At 42.1% G+C, this 17,274-nt stretch overlaps 1 protein-coding gene across 12 annotated transcripts in view; it reads right to left on the bottom strand.

Annotated features, from left to right (window-relative positions):
- INPP5A (inositol polyphosphate-5-phosphatase A) overlaps positions 1 to 17,274 on the bottom strand; it is a 209,278-nt gene that overhangs the window by 101,696 nt on the left and 90,308 nt on the right. For all 12 annotated transcript variants that reach the window (XM_031597285.2, XM_090145708.1, XM_031597287.2 and 9 more), the window contains one exon: positions 763 to 826. In XM_031597285.2, the coding sequence (XP_031453145.1) occupies positions 763 to 826 (64 nt within the window). The remainder of the gene's footprint in view (positions 1 to 762; positions 827 to 17,274) is intronic.

Here is a 17,274-nt window from a genome sequence, read left to right as displayed (position 1 = left end):
TGACTGAGAATAAAAATAATGTATCCATATATTTAAGAAAACTAGTTCACTCTATAGTCATCAAGGTTTTAGCAGTGTCTCAAGTTAATGGGATGCTAGATGTAGTATTAATGTGATTCAGCTCAAGAGGCTAAATGAAGCTCACAACATTTCTGTTCCCAACTGAAATAACATAAATTTTACATAATCTTTGCTATATACACCTTCGGGAAGCATTCAATAATTGTCTGCAATATTTCTAATACACAGTGTAACTTGCCTAACATTACTTTTAAACTTCTGAGATTTAGCAAGACTTCTAACCTGATGGATCAATGTGGGTTAGAAACAATGACACTTTCCTACCGACCTGTGCTGCTCTGAAGTAATTTGAGCCATAAATCTACCTCAGCTGCATTGCAAAATGGCCATCGCTGTTGGACATTTAAGGTCTCGGTCCTGTATCTGGTCTACATGGAAGAACCCTGTGGTCATTCAGAATTCTTTTGAAATCATCAGGGATCTCTATGGATCCAAAGGTCCCTTTTGCATGGGAATGATTAATGCACCGGTTTTCAACCTGCAGCCAGTCCATTGACTTCTTATAAGAGATCTATAAAAGGTAAGAAAAGGAACGCCTATCATCAATGGACTTGTATGAATTATACAGAAATTTGCATATCATAGAAAAACTGCTAGACACTGCTTTCAGGAAAAGATGACAGCACTGCCTTCATGAATAAAGCCAGTTGACAATTAATAGCATTTAATTCCTTTGCTTACCTTTAAAATCAAACTGGTAGATGTTTTTCAAAGATTCATGAAGAAAGTAAAAACTTCCTAGAGCCTGTAAAACACAACATAGGAAAGTATAAAACATCTACTTTGGCTTACTGAAACCAAAGCAACACGCTTTCCAACACAAAAAAATAATCAAATAATAAATAAAATATATATATTTTTAGATTTCATAGTATCTATAAAAATATTACCTTCCTTAGCTATTTCTCTGATGCTTAATACATAGTTATAAAGAAGATTGTTAACAGCTGACTAAGCATGGTAAGGACAATAAGCAGGCGTACGTTCAGAAATGCCAAATTGATGGATGCAGGTAGTAAAACAGACAAGTGCCTTTCTGAACACAGGACGCATTCCCCACAGGTCTTTCACAACTTTTGGAGGCTGCATACTGCAGAAACAATACTAGAGTTAAGATATTCAATAGCCCTTGAGAGCCAGCTACAGGATGTCCATCTTCAGAGCGGGGTGTGCATAGCAAATGATCGCCAACTGCAGAGCAGGCAGAAAACTAAACATCTGACAATAGTGTGGGGAATATTTATACATGCTTATACAGCTTTCCCTATTAGTAAGCGATGCGACAACAACAACTGAACAGTACAGAACGTTCAGCTCTGCAAGTCACACCTGGAGTGCAAGTGCTACGATCAGTACTGCTGCAAAGCACACAGAAACAAGTACGTTTCTGTGTACAGACCTTAAGAGAAAAATATATAAAAGTATTTAACAGAGGGTTAAGATGCTTGAATACATGCCAAGTTTCTTGAAGCTGGCATGACTGCTGTGTTGCTAAGTATACACTGAAGCAGAGTTTATTGCCCACAAAAAAACAAACAATGGGAAATGAGTTACCACTGACAATAAAATATTAGACGTTCATAATTTTGATTTAGGTAGGATGTACAATCATAACTCCTTTTGCTGATTGAGTCCTGAGAACCTGTCTTTCAAACAGTGACTCAATTCAAATAAGGAATTCTGTAATGGCTTTAATGAGTCACTTATGATCAATTAAAGCTTGCAGACAAAGAAATAATCTGTACCGTATATACAAACTCCCATCTCAGCAAATTTATTTTAAAAGCATAATAAGCCCATCCATATTTAGCAAAATATTAGTATCCCTTCCTTACAGACACTTCAGTGTTTTCCACGGTTCTGAGGATTTCTGAGATCTTAAGCCTTTATTCGAGGATTATTATTACATTCATCATCAAAGAAAGCATCCTTGTGCAGGATACCACTTAGGCATACCCCTTACTTCACAGGCACAAGCACCCGGGTCCCAAAACAGACAAGAGCTGAAACGCTACCTCCAGAATGAAGGCAATACAGGGCGTGCTGCTCAGCCTGCAGAAACGGCAGACAGCTTCCTGTGCATCCACAGAACTCCACAATCCTGGAACGGCCAAGGCTGGCAGAGCCCTCTGGGTCCCTCTGGTCCCTCCCTCAGCAGGGCGACCCAGAGCAGTGCCCAGCTCCACTGGGGGTTGGAGATCCCCGAGGAAAGCACCCCACAGTCCCTGGGTCTCTGTGCCAGGACTCAGCCAGGTGCCGGCAAAGCAGGGGCAGCCCTGAGATGAGCTCGGCTCCAACACTGCATTCACTCTTCAGGTATTTATACACACTGATTTCAGGACACTTTTCCCTGGCACAGAGCTCCTGTGAGATAATCCGTGCCTCCCATGCCATATTCCTCAGACAGCTGCAGTCTGATTTACAGAACAGCTCACAAACTCTGCTGCAATTAGCACCAATTGCACCATGCTCCAAACTGACAGTGAGTGCCAACAATCCTGACTGCGGTACCTCAAAACCCAGGCCTGAAGTGCAGGAGAGCAGAGGTGGCTCTTGAACAGCCACGAGACGCCCAAGGCCGCCCAGCAGCTGCTGCCCACAACTACACACAGACTTCTCAAGAAGTGGGAAAGGATAAAGCCATTTCATTTTGTCTTTTTGCTTCTATAACAGCGAGATCCTCCTGGCACAGCTCCGTTTTGGTTCAGTGACTGCTGCATTATTTATGAGATACTGCACATCCAGAGATTAAACATTTGCTGATTTGTCAAAAACACAAACATGAGGTCCTACCCATCTCCTTGACACATTAGTCCATCCAACAGAAAACACTGTCACACATCTAATTGATGGGTACACCTCCCCGTGACCCAGTCAGCTTGCTTTTGGTTTTTGGTTTGCTTTCTTTTAATATGGAGGAGGAAAAGAAGAGAATGCAGCGGACACTGCTGCCAAGGACTCAAGGTTAGGTGCCCTGCACCAAGGACACACGACCAGAATAAAACAATCCCGATACTAGATAGAAACATTACAACCTACTAATTAATTTCTAACTGAATACAGTACCATTACTGACTAACAAAATGCCGCTGACGCAAACTAAATCCTTTGGCTATTAAAAAACTTCAGAGATTATTTTAAGGTATTTTGAAATATTAACGTGTCAAAAAGAGAGGATTCCTGCTACCTGCATAGAGAGCTGGCCTTAAACAAAAGCTTACAACAAAAGTATAACATCACATTTACATTATTTGAATTGGATATACATATACTACAAAAAAGGAAAATATAAACAGCTATATGAGTTCTCAGTTACAAAATCTGGCAAATTTTCAATACCTAAAGCGGGGTTGTAAGAAAGGGGACAGACTCTTGAGCAGGGTCTGTTATGATAGGACAAGGAGAAATGGTTTTGATCTAAAAGAGGAAGAAGTGTGTGACAATGGGGGCAGTGAGGCACTGCATGGGCTGAGACTTGGGGGTGGTCCCTGCAGGGCAGGGGATGGGCTCTGAGCACTGATGGAGCTGTGGGTGTCCCTGTGCATTGCAGGGGGTGGCACCAGGTGGACCTTACAGGTCCTCTCCAACTCAAACCATTCTGTGATGCTATGATTCTTTAACTATGAATCCTGAAGCTTTTGTATGCAGTGTGTCAGTCACTAAAACAAGAAGAATCAAGATGCTCTAAAAACTTTTTTTTAGATGCATAACTGTATTAAAATAGTACTGCTACTTGTACTCAAGCTGCAGATTTACTTCTGGGCACCCTGATTCGCTCACTTGACTTCCTACAGTTTCAATCTCGCTTTCTTTTTTTTTTTTTCCTAACTAATTTTGAAATTAGTACCCATACAGCTTCAGGAACTGTTACTATCAACATTAAAGATAGGCTCTGACAGCGTAATTCTAAACATGCAATTGAAAAGAAGTAAAGCCCTAATGGAATGGAAATTACAGCTATCACTATCTTCCGCATTGTTACAGACTTAATCAGGTTTCTGCAAATAAATGTTAGCTTGTAACATGATGGAGTGCAGATATAACTCACTGCTGTAACTCAATGAAACAAAAGTAAAAAGAAAGTTTCTTGCCGGGCCAAAGCCCAGGCCCTTTTCTTGAGAAGATATGTCAATTCAATTCACTTCTCACACAATCAGAGGGCATATCAACAGTGAAGTTAAATTACATTAATTCAAAGTCCACAACTTGGCTTTACTTTGTTACTCATATTTTTAATGCTACTTGTAAGAAGTAATATTAGTACCTATAATAGCACTAGTACATGCAGTATCTAAGTAATATACAGAAACACTTTACAAGTTATGAAATGCCCCAAATGATTAAAATCTCAAGCTGAAGGAAGAAAGCCCCTTGTTTGTTCCATTTTAAGGACAGATTAGATGCATTACTGCACTAACTGCACACAGTCTGCAAGCATGTATTTTTACTACAGCGCAATCCCAGAAAGGCTGTTATGCATTGCAACTCTCTCAGCTCCTGCCTTATCTGTGGTGGCTGCTGCAGAACAATGAATCCCCAACCCTAACCCCAATCTGCACAGACTTAAGTCTTCTTTAAAAATGCCTTTCTAGAGAAGCCCGAAGAATAATATGCACTGAAGGTGACTTTACCTGAGCAGGAGATGATACACATTCCAGAGCCCAGGGTCCCCCTGCCTGCCCTGCAGCAGTCCCTGGCCAGACAGATCTCTCAGCTTCTGCTCCAAGCATTCAGGGGAACCTCATCTCTGCGAGTAAGGCTCAGACACTGCAAACACCGCCGGCCACCGTGGACCCAAATCCCAGTGCTGTGCCAGGAAATAAATAATCTGGGAAACAGTACATACCCTGCCTCTTCAAACACCGAGCAGCCACAGAAGCTGCACTTCATGAACCCAGACACAGAGTGACAAGAGAATGGAGAGCTCACGAGTGCGTTCAGATCACAGAGCTCTTAGTTCGTTAGGCCAACTTGCTAGCCCTTGAATTCGTAACAACCAAAATCACAGAATCACGGAACGGCCTGGTTTGAAAAGGACCACAATGATCTTCCAGTTCCAACCCCCAGCTGTGTGCAGGGTCGCCAATCACCATACCAGGCTGCCCAGAGCCACGTCCAGCCTGGCCTTGAATGCCTCCAGGGAGTGGCATCCAAAATCATCATTATTTGATAATAACAGAAGTTCCTAAACAATAAGAAAGATCAGCACAGCCCACTGACCTTCTATGGTCACAGAGACAGTCTGTGCAGTTGTCTGGGTTGATTACTGGGTGCCTTTCTACCCCTACTAGTACAGAAAGGAGCTGAGAACAGAAGGAAAGGGCTTTGTCAGACCTGGAGTCAGCCAATCACTTCCATAAATATAGACACAGTTCAAAGCAATACCCACGGCCCTGAGGAAATGCTAGAGTTATGACAGGTGGTTTTACATGTAAAATTTACTCACATTTTGCTTTAGAGAGAAGTTTTAGTATCCTGCTTAGGCATGAATACAAGCACACATCCTAATAAACATAGCAGCAGGAGTAAAAGTGAAGTCAGGGCAGTCATGAATGATGGTAGTTTTTAGGTGAGACAAGTTCTTAGAAATGTATAATAATTTAAAATTGATCACTGATTTTTCTTCCATCTCCTTCCACATTATAACTAAACAAGATGTAACATTCTAGAATTAAATACTTTGATCCGCATAGAAAAGTCCCATGGGCAGGCTAGGGTAAACAATTAGAGCACAAGTTGTTATAAAGCAATTGAGAGAAACCAAGAGAAAGGAACAGAAAGAAGAGCACTGGACTCCAACAAGCATCACCTAAAGGACAGCCCTTGCTTGGCAGAGCTGCCAAGGGTCTGACTGCTGGAGCCCCCAGCACTGGGCGCAGGCAGGAGCACAGTGCTGGAACTGCAGCCCCCCCATACACTGGGTTTGTGCTCTGCTCTCAGCAAGCAGTGCTTGCTGTATCATGTTCCTAGCACAGAAACATTTCCTTTGTGGACTCCTAGAAACTCTTTGAATATCGCAGCCAATAATTACAGTGTACACAGACAAATACATTATAGCTTTTGAAAGCTTTTGTGAGAAAGGCACTTACGGAAGCATTCAGGAACTCAGCAAAAAAGCCAGGCGATTAGCTGGTGGTAGTGCTGCTAACAAAATGCTTCTTACAGAAAGGACAGAATGACCTGATCATACTTGCGGCCCTCCTCTAGACGTGCTCCCACAGGTCTACGTCTCTCCTGCATTGAGGACTCTGCATCTGGACACTGCTCCAGGTGTGGCCTCACCAGTACAGAGCAGAGGGGCAGGATCACTCTCCTCGCCCTGCTGGCTGCACTGCTGTGGATGCAGCCCAGCACACAGCTGGCTTTAGGGCTGCGAGGGCACGTTTCTGGCTTGCCATCCACCAGAACCCCCAGGTCTTTTTTGGCAGGTCTGTGCTTATCTTTACATCCCCCAGATCGTATCAGTAGTGTGGGTTGTGTGGGTTGCCTCCACCCAGGAGCAAGGCCTGACCCTTGCATTTTATGAACCTGTGCAATGAGGCCTACTGCATAAGCCCATCCAAGTTTTTCTGAATAATATCCCAACCCTCAAGCATGTTGACCACACCATACCGTATTGCCAACTGTAGAAACAGAGAGCAGAATTTAACTTATGGGTAGTGCACGTTAATCAGAAAAGCCTTATGTCTCCCAAATTATACTGGTGAGAAAATACTGGGCATCTTCTATCTGTTGGTAAATTGAAGTTAAACCATTGCTACTATTAATTAGGTTTCAGAATATTATTTGATACTCTATTGGAAGCTTCTTTCATTACTGCATGCCAAACGACTCATCTGCAAAACTGCTAGTGACAGCAACATAAACCTTATGGTTGTGCTGCATTACACATCTGGCATTAAAAACATTATTCCTTTGATTATACAGAAATCTTCCCACAGAAGTCTGCGGATTTAAATAACCAGCGCTGTTTGAACAGCTAATCAGCATAATTCCTTTTTTAAAGTGCGTCATTTCAACTGGAAATTTAATGCACAAAGGAAATACCTGAATAAAAGTTTAATTACTGTACAGAGTAAACATTTACTGCATTACCTCACTAAACGCGATAAAGCTAATATATAAAGATTGCTTTAAATAAATTTAAAATAAATTGCCAATGATGACACAGAAACTGTAATTCATGTAGTCATAAAATCCATAATTAGCTTTAATGAATATTTAAAGTCAAAGTTCAACCCAACTTTTTCAATGTTTAACCTACTCTATCAATATAGTTCAAGGAATTCATTTATCATCGAACATGACAACGTCTGAATATTAATTGGCGCAGGGCACTGCTGACAGGAAGCCCTTATCTCCTACCAGTGCTTTTGGTTATGTTGCATGTCAACAGCGTGTTTGTCATGCCTGATATTATTGATTACCTGCCTGTTTTGCTAACAACAATTAAAAAATATTTTACATATTTATAAACCTGAACATCAAGAGCACGTATTAATTTTCCATTAGTAAGACAGAGTCTATTAGCTGTCACATTTCAGCCCGGGGAAACACAGCAAACGGGAAGTCGCAGCAGCACCGACAGGAAGACAATAACCCCAGCACAAAGCGTGTTATCAGGTGCCGCGCGGAGCCGCCGTGTCTCGGCTCATTTACGCCGCAGCGAGGTCCAAAGGCTCAGCTGGAGCGCTGGCGCCGATGGGCCCCGCGCCTGCACCGGGCCTCCATGTGCCTCAACTCTGATTTCCGAACAACTTCCGCGTGCCAAGAAATGACGAACAAGCGTGCTGCAAGGACAGGCTGCATCCGGCGCATCCGAGGAGAGAGGTGCAAGCACACGCTCGTCACTCTGCTCACAGCCTGCTCGATCCACTGCAGCCAAATTAACACTAAACGTCTATTACTCACGCAGGGTTAAAAAACCGGGCCGGGTACACAAATCAACTCATTATAAAGTCATCTATCACTTTTTATTTGCAAACAAATTAGACGTCCGGCAATTCATCATTTGCTGAACTAGACTTACCGCCGGCGCACAGCACTGAGCGGCGGCCCGGCTTCCCCCACGCCTCGTCCCCCCGCGCACCGCCGCGCCCAGCGCCTCCGCAGCGCCGTACCCAGAGACAGGCCCAGCTTCACGCAGCAGCGCTGAACGACCGATCCGTAGACAAGCGCAGAACCGAGCGGCCGCGAGCAGCGGTGCGGCACAGCCCGGCCCCGCGGCCACAGGGCGCTGCCCCGCCGCCCAGCGCGCCCAGAAGCCGAGCAGGGGGAGCAGCCCCGACCCCACGCAGGGCTGCAGCGGGACCCGCGGCGGGGAAAAGCGGCCTTCCCTCCACAGCCCGCGCTCCTGCAGCGCGCCTCGTCCTCGCCTTCCTTCCTGCACGTTGCAGTAAGGGCTGAACCCAGGATTGAGCTATGAACTGTCACTACAAATTTACTGTAAAAAATCTTAATCAAAACTAAATTGAGTTCTGCTTTTTTTTTTTTTTATAATGTTCAAATTAAAGGTAGTCCAGGAAACAATTACAGAGTTGAGTGTTTACGTACAGTTTTACAGCTTCTATAAGTTATTTCTAGACTGACCGCCAAGGTTCAGATACTTTCAGTTTGGCTTTAACGTACAGACTTCCAAGAAGACTGTGCAATGTTTCTTTGCGACATACTGGATTATTTTAAAACTCCAAGATGCCCAAATCTCATCATTCAGATGCTTTATCAAGAGACCATGACAGAAAGTAACTTGTTTGAAAAGATGATTTTTTCAGATACGTCAGAGAGGCCCCTCTGCTAACAGCAATCATTCACAGAACTTTCTCAGGAAAAAAAGGAAGTAGTGCTAGGAGCCCTCATTTTCCTGTTTTGAAGACCAAAAGAGCAATGTTATGCTAATATGATCCACTTTTATTACCATCTCTTTTTGCTTAATGTATCAAGAGAGCAAATAAAAAATTCCAATTTTGAAAGATTCTTTGGAATTATGTAATTTAAGGGTAACAGAAATAATTAACAAATACAAAATCGGTGCTGTGAGTAAAAGTGTATGTTTAAGTAAATGAAAAATCTTTACGTAACCTGCAGCGCTGACAAAGAACATTCAGGACATTCTGCTTCTGATGCTGATGTCTTTCACAAAGACATCTAACATTCTAATTACAAATCAATTCAATTTAGAAACTTTGCTGAGTTTCTTTTCCTTAAAACAGAACAAGGAGTCAACAGAAAGAAACCAACAAAAATAAAACCCAAACACTTTAATGAGCTAAGAAGAGTGTGCATGCTGAACAGCTTAAAAAAAAACCAAATAAACCAACTATCAATATTCCTGAACTCATAGCAGGACCTTCACAAAGTCATTAATCACGCTGTTATTTAATGTTTCTACTACTCGAGCACTCTAGCAGCCCCCAATCAGGATAAGAGGCATCCAGCTTGGCTTCACACCAACACAAAGGCGGCTGTCTGAATACAGGATTCAAAACTAATTCAGGACCACACTGCATTCTGCCCTACAGCTCCTTAATGGGTGTGATTTTAACAAGTGCATGTGATCAGTGTGAAAATTTCTGCTAAGGACTCTGCTGATGGATTCAAATCCAGAGCAAAGCACATTGCATTACTTTGAACATGAACTGGCTCTTCAACATTAGAGAAACAGGAAAAAAAGAGAAAAAAAAAAAAAAGTAATTTCTATCTGTAAGCACAACTAATGGAATAAACCCAAGTGCTTAAAACACTGAATTTACTTCACAGTTAAAGCCCACGCAGAGCCAAAGGTATTCCCCAGGTGGTTTTAAATTCTCAATAAACACCACTCAAAATAATGTACAATAAACCCGAATAGCAGATTTATTGGTGATGGTTCATGAAATGGGAGAAGCCGAGTTTGAGCCTCATACTGCAGAAGAGAATCACAGGCATAACACTATTTTTCAGAAAGTAAGCTGCATTCCATATTCTATTTTTGTAATTATTTCAGGTATGCAACTAGGAGCAACAGAGACCAGAGTAGCACTCCACCTCTTCCAGAAATTCTATATTCCCATCCGTGAGTTTTTCTGTCCTAGAACTGCATGAACGACCATGGCACAAATGACCAAAGGCCATCAAAAGGCAGCAGTGATCTGAGCACGCAGCAGGTGAGATGCAGCAATACAGGGAAACAATGCAGCTGATTGGTGCGATGATGCTGCTTCATCTGGAGCCACAGGAAAAATTCTCATCTCCCATGTAGAAAGTCTGACCGTATTGAAAATGGTGAGAGAACGAGGTCCTGTCACACAAGGAGAAATGGGAAGAGCTTGACTCTTAGCAAAAGAAAGAAAAGTTGCAAACAAATCACAAATGATGGCACTGGGGAAAGGAAAGAACCATGTGAGCTGTGAGAACAGAAATCCTAGCAGGTTTACTTGCGCCCAGCAAAAAACCCACGCTGACTCTTCAGTTGTTCTGCTCCTACCAAATAGCAGCTCCTTTGCAAGCAGCCATCCCCTGCACAGCCCTCGGGTCAACAAACGCCTGCACACAGGAGAGCTCTCCACAGAGCTTTGTTCTTCCAGGCCAGGAGGCAGAACAGCAATTGCTCTGCAGCCACCCGTCGCTGCTCATGCAGCTGGGGTGGTGCCTGATACACACCATGCCTTCACACCAGCGCTCCATCCCTCCCAACTTTCTCATCTGAGAAACGCCTTGGCTTTGGCAGTGCCCCTAAAACTGGGATGCAACCCGGATGGCTCCTGGTGAGATGGGAAGAGACTGATGGAGATTTAAAGATTTTACTGCATTTTTCTTCTGCCTCTAAAAAAATGGTCATTCTGAACAAAGCTGGTAAGCTGGATGACTCTTACCACATTTACCCGCCTCCAAATAATTGTAATTTTTTAAAAATTATATCAATATTTTGCAGATATATTCTTACGCAATACACTCAGGATGGCAAATTCAATTTGATGAGAAGGCAATAATGCCCATTTCATTTAGCATTACACAGATCACCTCTGAACAGGAGCAGTGCCACGTGGTAAAAGGTTGTATTTAGCATGTCAGCCTCCAGCGGTTGTTTTCTATCTCAAAGAACCTTTGTAACTGCCTCAAAATAAGAGATGATTGATTTACAAAGTACCAAATTTCAAATTTCATATTCTAGGACTAAACATCAAATAATTGGACAAAGCTGTCCCCCTGTCTGACCCATCACAATCAAGCCCCTTTCAAGGTTGACTGCCTGCATAAGAAATATGTGCATAATTTCATTTTGTCTCCTGTCCAACATCCAATGTTAGAAGTTAATTAAATTGCTTGTCCATTGTATTCATCCACTTACAAAGTTAATGATATTCTGTTCCTGAATTAAAGAGAATTTTATAAAGCCTGCACTATGGAACCTGGCATGCTGTACACTGAGGAGCTGAACTCTGTCATGGCTCCTGATTGCAGCTCTCCTAATTAGGAAACAAAATGAATGTTTCTGTGTCTGCCAATGCAGAGGACAAGTCATTCCAACAGCGAGGGTAAATGCTTCGTGCAATAGCAACTTAATAATATCTCATGTTTGACTATAATAAATTCTGCAGGATTAATAAACCTGTTAAGTTTTAAAATTACCATAACAAAGATGAACCGCAGCATAACTAGACAGCCTTAAAAAAGGGACACAGGTTTGAGAAAGAGAGCAGCTGCCTGCAAGCGCATCAACCTTGAGGACATTGAAGGCAACAGATTCTCCTTCTTGCATGAGATGAAGAAGGAAAATCTAATGAGAGGGCAATTTGTCGGAGCCAGATGAGACACAACGACTGGTAATCTGAATGCTACTTTTTTGTGCTTTTGGCCCAGATACAAAGATGCCATACCCGTGCTGCATTCTGTTTGAGGCAGATGCGTAACGCAGCTGCAAAGGAAGGGCCAAGTAGCAGCCTCCCAGGCTTTAACACGCTGGATTCAAAGTCTTGAGCACTAATGCATGCTACAAAGCTGTGACTTGCTGATGCTGTGGGAGGACTGCAGGACACACGGTCCTGCCAAACTCACCTCTCACAGGCAGCAGCAGCAGCAGCCCCTGCACAGCTCTGCAAGCTGAGCTGGAGCCAAGTGCTGTGCTGGCAGACGTGTGCAGCTGGCATGGAGCTGCATGGGACTGTCTGCTGCATCAACACACACTGTGAAAGCGCTCCAGCGTGCACAAACCACACAGCAGGACTCCCCACTGACGGACGCAGCCGCTCAGTGCCTCTGCAAACTGCTTCCACCACTGGCCGAACGGCACCGCGGGCATTCCACTGCTACAAAGCACACACCATTGTGCTTTATAGTCAGTGCAGCATCAGAAACTCAAGCGTGGGATGCAGAAGAGCACTCCTTTGGAACACGCCAAATGAAAGCGGTCTCCCATGCAGTAACACATCGTGACAACAGCGGTATCACACTGAGTGGAACGTGTTCGTACACGTCTTCCCAACGCTCTACCTCGGCCCGTAACCTCAGGCTTCACTGCACTGTGCAGAAAAGGTCAGAAACCTCTGAAAATGCTACCAAAAAAAGTAAGATTTACACTGCTTATTTATATTGATTCAGTTACGTACTGAACAACAAACACAACAAAACTTTCCCACACTGGAAAAATAATTTCAGCTGACTTTTAGCTGACTCCACACAACACAGCCTGCCTTAAAAAATAAAAGGTTCTCCCTCATCTTTTATGCAATGCTGTTAATACAGAGAGTTGCTAAAAACCAGAAGCGTTACTTCACTGACCCAACGAGCAGCTAAACGACGCAGTGCAGGGACTGCTTGCTGCCTCAGCCCATGCACTGCCACTTCTGCAAGCTGCGCATTATAAGTTTGTAAATCATCATTGCTAACAAGGGGGCAAACCTGGTACTTCCTACCAAAGAGGATTCATTTCCTTGAAGTCAAGAGGAGCAGTATAATTTATGTGACTCAATGTTATACGTCCTTGTACCCTTTGTACAAGTTGCTGCACTGATCCCATCAAGGTGTAATGACACCAAGCAGAGCAGCAATAACACACTCTTTTAAGTTTACCTGCGTAAATTCATTAAAAATATTAAAAATTGACCTAGGAAGAATCCTAAAAAATATATACTGTATACAAAGTAAAATAACAAACTAAACTAAATAACAAACTAAGAAAGACACTTCCAATACATTTGTTTTAGCAAACATAAGAAGATGTCAGGATTACCAGATAGAAAACTGTTTTCCTGGAATTAGCCACAATAATTGTATGTAAAAATATTAAAATGCCTGCTGCCATTTTTAAATGCCACTGTACACATGTAGGAGCAATACTTTGTGATCACTCATTATAAAATATGCTCAGAATTTCCCTCAAGTGGTCTTATTAAAAAATACAGCTACATTTATCAATTTCAAAGATATTGTTTGACTAATGTAACTTTTGTGAATTGAAATTAATTAAATAGTATTGGCAAATCAATAAGGGCACAAAAAAGTAAAGCTTTTATTTATGGAATAGACAGAATTATATTCTTCTAATCTAAATACTCCATACAGTCTCTTGAAAATTAATCACGTAGAAAACCTGCCTTGTTATTAAAATCCCTTCAGAACATCTACATGAGTTGAAGTATGTGCATATATAATAAGTTCTGTTTATATTTCTCCTTTCAGAACTTTTCAATTTCAATTAAAATTCCGTAATTTTTATCTGGAATCACATTACATGCATGATAGATATAAGTTAATTAAAGTACAATCAATTCTAGGAGATGGCCAACAATGAACCTAAACAGTTTACAAATTACCTCATGTCATTCATCTGCAGCATTCAGTGCCTGTGGACAATTACTGAAAAGCTTTAATTGATTTTTAAAATTTCAGTAATATAGTTTGTACTCTCTATGTGCTCTGCCAGCATTCAGACTTCTAGAACTGAAGTAGCCATTGAGAGCATCAATGCTAACGTGGTACAGAGCTTACACTTGAAGTTGAGAGAAACACTGAAACTCCTCACATTTGTTCTTGAGCCACAACGAGTTCTGTAGTTGAAAGAGACTGAACATGTTATACTTGTTTTTACAGACCAGGAATGTGGGTACGAGCCTGAATTTCCAAGAATAACACACAGTGTTTGGTTACGGCCGTCCTATCAGGCCATCTGACCACAGCTAACCTTCACACAACCACTGGACCGCAGGGGACAGGAGGGACCTCAAGAGATCATGGAGTCCAGCCCCTGCTGGAGCAGGCTCCCTGCAGCAGGCTGCGCAGGCAGGCGCCCAGCCAGTCCTGAGTATCTCCGTAGACCGAGACTCCGCAACCTGTTCCAGTGCTCCATCACTCACACCATGAAGTTCTTCTGCACATCAGTACAGAACTTCCTGTGTTCAAGTTCTAGGCCACTGCTCCTTGTCCTACCACTACGTACCACCGCTAAGAGCCCAGCCTCATCTATTTGCCTCCCAACTCCCTTTAGATGTTAATAAATAAACATTTCCCAGATCCCATCTCAGTCTTCTTATCACCAGGCTGAACAGACCCAGGTGACTCAGCCTTCCCTCATATGGGAGATGCTCCAGGCCCTTCTAGGAGATCCCTGTCTGTTTTGAACCGGGGACTCCAGAACTGGACACAGCATTCCAATGGTTACGGCTGTGGTCTCACCAGGGCAGAGCAAAGGAAAAGGATCATCTCCCTCAACCTGCTGGCCATACTCATCCTGATGCATCCCAGGATACCACTGCCTTTATGGCCACACTGCTGGCTCATGACTAAGCAGCTGTCCAGCAGGATCATCTCCTGCTATCAAAGCTGGTCCGACTTGACTCATACCACGTTAGCCGGAGGTGACAGATGAATCACTGAGTCACTGAATCCTCAAATCCATTTTTCTGTTACTGCAATTATTTATGAACAAGTCAATGACATAAAGCAAGTAACACACAAAAAAAGCAGCAACTATTTCATTTGTCTAAACAAAGAAAAAAATCATTAATTCTTAAATTATGCATCCCAAAATAATCACATCTACAGCTCAAACTGTACAAATACCTGTTTCACTTGGCATAATAATTTAAATTAATCATCTTTTCATGCTACCACACACCTGATTAATTGTAATTAAAAAAATACTTAGTAGACGTTAGATTTCTTATGGACACAATTATGTTATGCATAGGTTCCACTGTACTGATAACAGACAGGAACATTTTTCTTTTTATGTTCCAGCAAGCCACAGAGGAAACTGAATGACTTAAGAGAAAAATAGAAATGGCACCCTCTGATTCGCAGGCGATGCAGATAAAAATGGAAGAAATTACTGAAGTGCTTCTCACTTAACATCCTAAAAAAGCAGAGTAAGAAGAGCTTTGGTACGGCCTGTCCAGGTGATTTCTGGTTTTTAAAGACGGAAGGTCTGACGAACTTCAGAGAAATGGTGATGAGAAGTAAAGATCAAGGAAAGGCTTGGTCCTGAGTAAAAGTCTCTGCTCAACATGGAAATCCTTCAGACTTTATGCTAATAATAATTTTAAAAAAATCAGCAATTCTGCTCGATTAGGTAAGGTGATGTGTAACCAGTGATAGGATGAGAGGGAACAGCCTCACACTGTGCCAGGGAGGTTTGAGATAGTAGGAACAACAACTGCTCTGAAAGAGTGGTCAGGTGCTGGAACTGCCCAGGGAGTGGTGGAGTCCTTGATGCAGGTGTTCAAGAAACATTTAGATATGGTACCACAGACATGGGTTAGTGGGAAAACATTGGTGGTATGTGGATGGTTGGACTAGATGATCTTGGAGGTCTCTGCCAACTGTGGTGGTTCTATGACTGCAGGTGTTTTAATCCTCACCAGGTAATTCATTTCGTGAGACTACTATCAATTCAGACAGACATTACATATGCAGACAGAAGAAAGTAAATGCTTGCTCACACCATCTAATGGACTGGGGAGTGCACTGAGATGAACAGGACATCTGGACATGCCTTCTCCCAACAACAACCTATACATGTCAGCTCTTGAGTTACTGTGAAGCTGGACTCCAGCTTCAGAGTGGAAGGAACTTGAAAGGATACCACCCTCACTGCTGCAAAAGTTCAATTCACAAAGAAAAGCAACAGAACGAGTTTGGGTGCAACTGTCAGAAACACGTACAGCATCATACGACACTTTGTGAAACTGATCTATTAGTAACAAAAATACCAACACTGGGACAAAGAGAATGGCTCTGTATCATGTTTTTAAGTCACATGAAATTACAGTCCTCCTGTAACTAAGTTACAGAAAGGCTCAAGAACCATGCTTTGCTGCTCCAGTACCATAAACTGTATTTTCAGTGTCTGTATTTGAAAACACCCATAAATGCTATGACTCTCATCTCATATTCTATGACATTAATATTCAATATGAATATCATATAAGATACTTAAAAGAACGTATATATATAATCCTAAGAAATCAAAAACCATTTCCATTCCTAAACAGGAATACATTTTCTCACAGAAAGCCACAAGATGAATTAGAAAACTTGAGAGATGTGATTTTTCAAAGAAATGAAGAATGTGACTCAGTTGCCATACTGCTAGTCCACCTACAGGGCAGAGCTTTTTTTCCTGTAGGCTCATATTTGAATCAGAGGAGCCACCATTTGAAAATAATGTTTTAATAACAGTAGAAGTGAGGAAAAAAATCCTCTATATTGGTAAAAGTAGTAACTTGAATTTTTTTTTTCTTCTCAGTTTTAAAACAGTCTGTATAAATCAAATGAGTTGTCTCTTCATGTCACTTTTATGACTGACATTAATCTTACTTTCCAGACAGAACTGCTGTCTGATGTAACCATGCTTATTGACTTAATGTGAAGGAATTTGTATTAGTCGAGGAAGCTGTGATGAATGCAGTCTTAAAGTTCAGTGACTCAAACGCTGCAGTGACCTCAAACACTGACCCAGGTAGACAGAAACTTAAATCTTAATCTTGGAATAAAGGTTAAGCTTCATTCACATTTTGTTATTACGATACTTTGAATTTTCATATATATTTTACATAGACATGCATATATACAATCTACGTGCAGTACAGTTTCTGTGTAGCAAGATGTTTACTTTACATCCACCCCCAGAAGCAACTTTCCTCTCAGGGCTAGCGATTAGAAATGAAGAGATGCTGAACCACATCTAAAGCATGTTTCTTTTTCCATCTTCAGATTTCT

Source organism: Phasianus colchicus, chromosome 8 (assembly GCF_987193195.1).
Source record: "Phasianus colchicus chromosome 8, bPhaCol1.hap1.1, whole genome shotgun sequence".
Lineage (NCBI taxonomy): Eukaryota > Metazoa > Chordata > Aves > Galliformes > Phasianidae > Phasianus > Phasianus colchicus.
The sequence above is the reverse complement of the archived record's forward strand: the minus strand, read 5'-3'. Positions and strand labels throughout refer to the sequence as shown.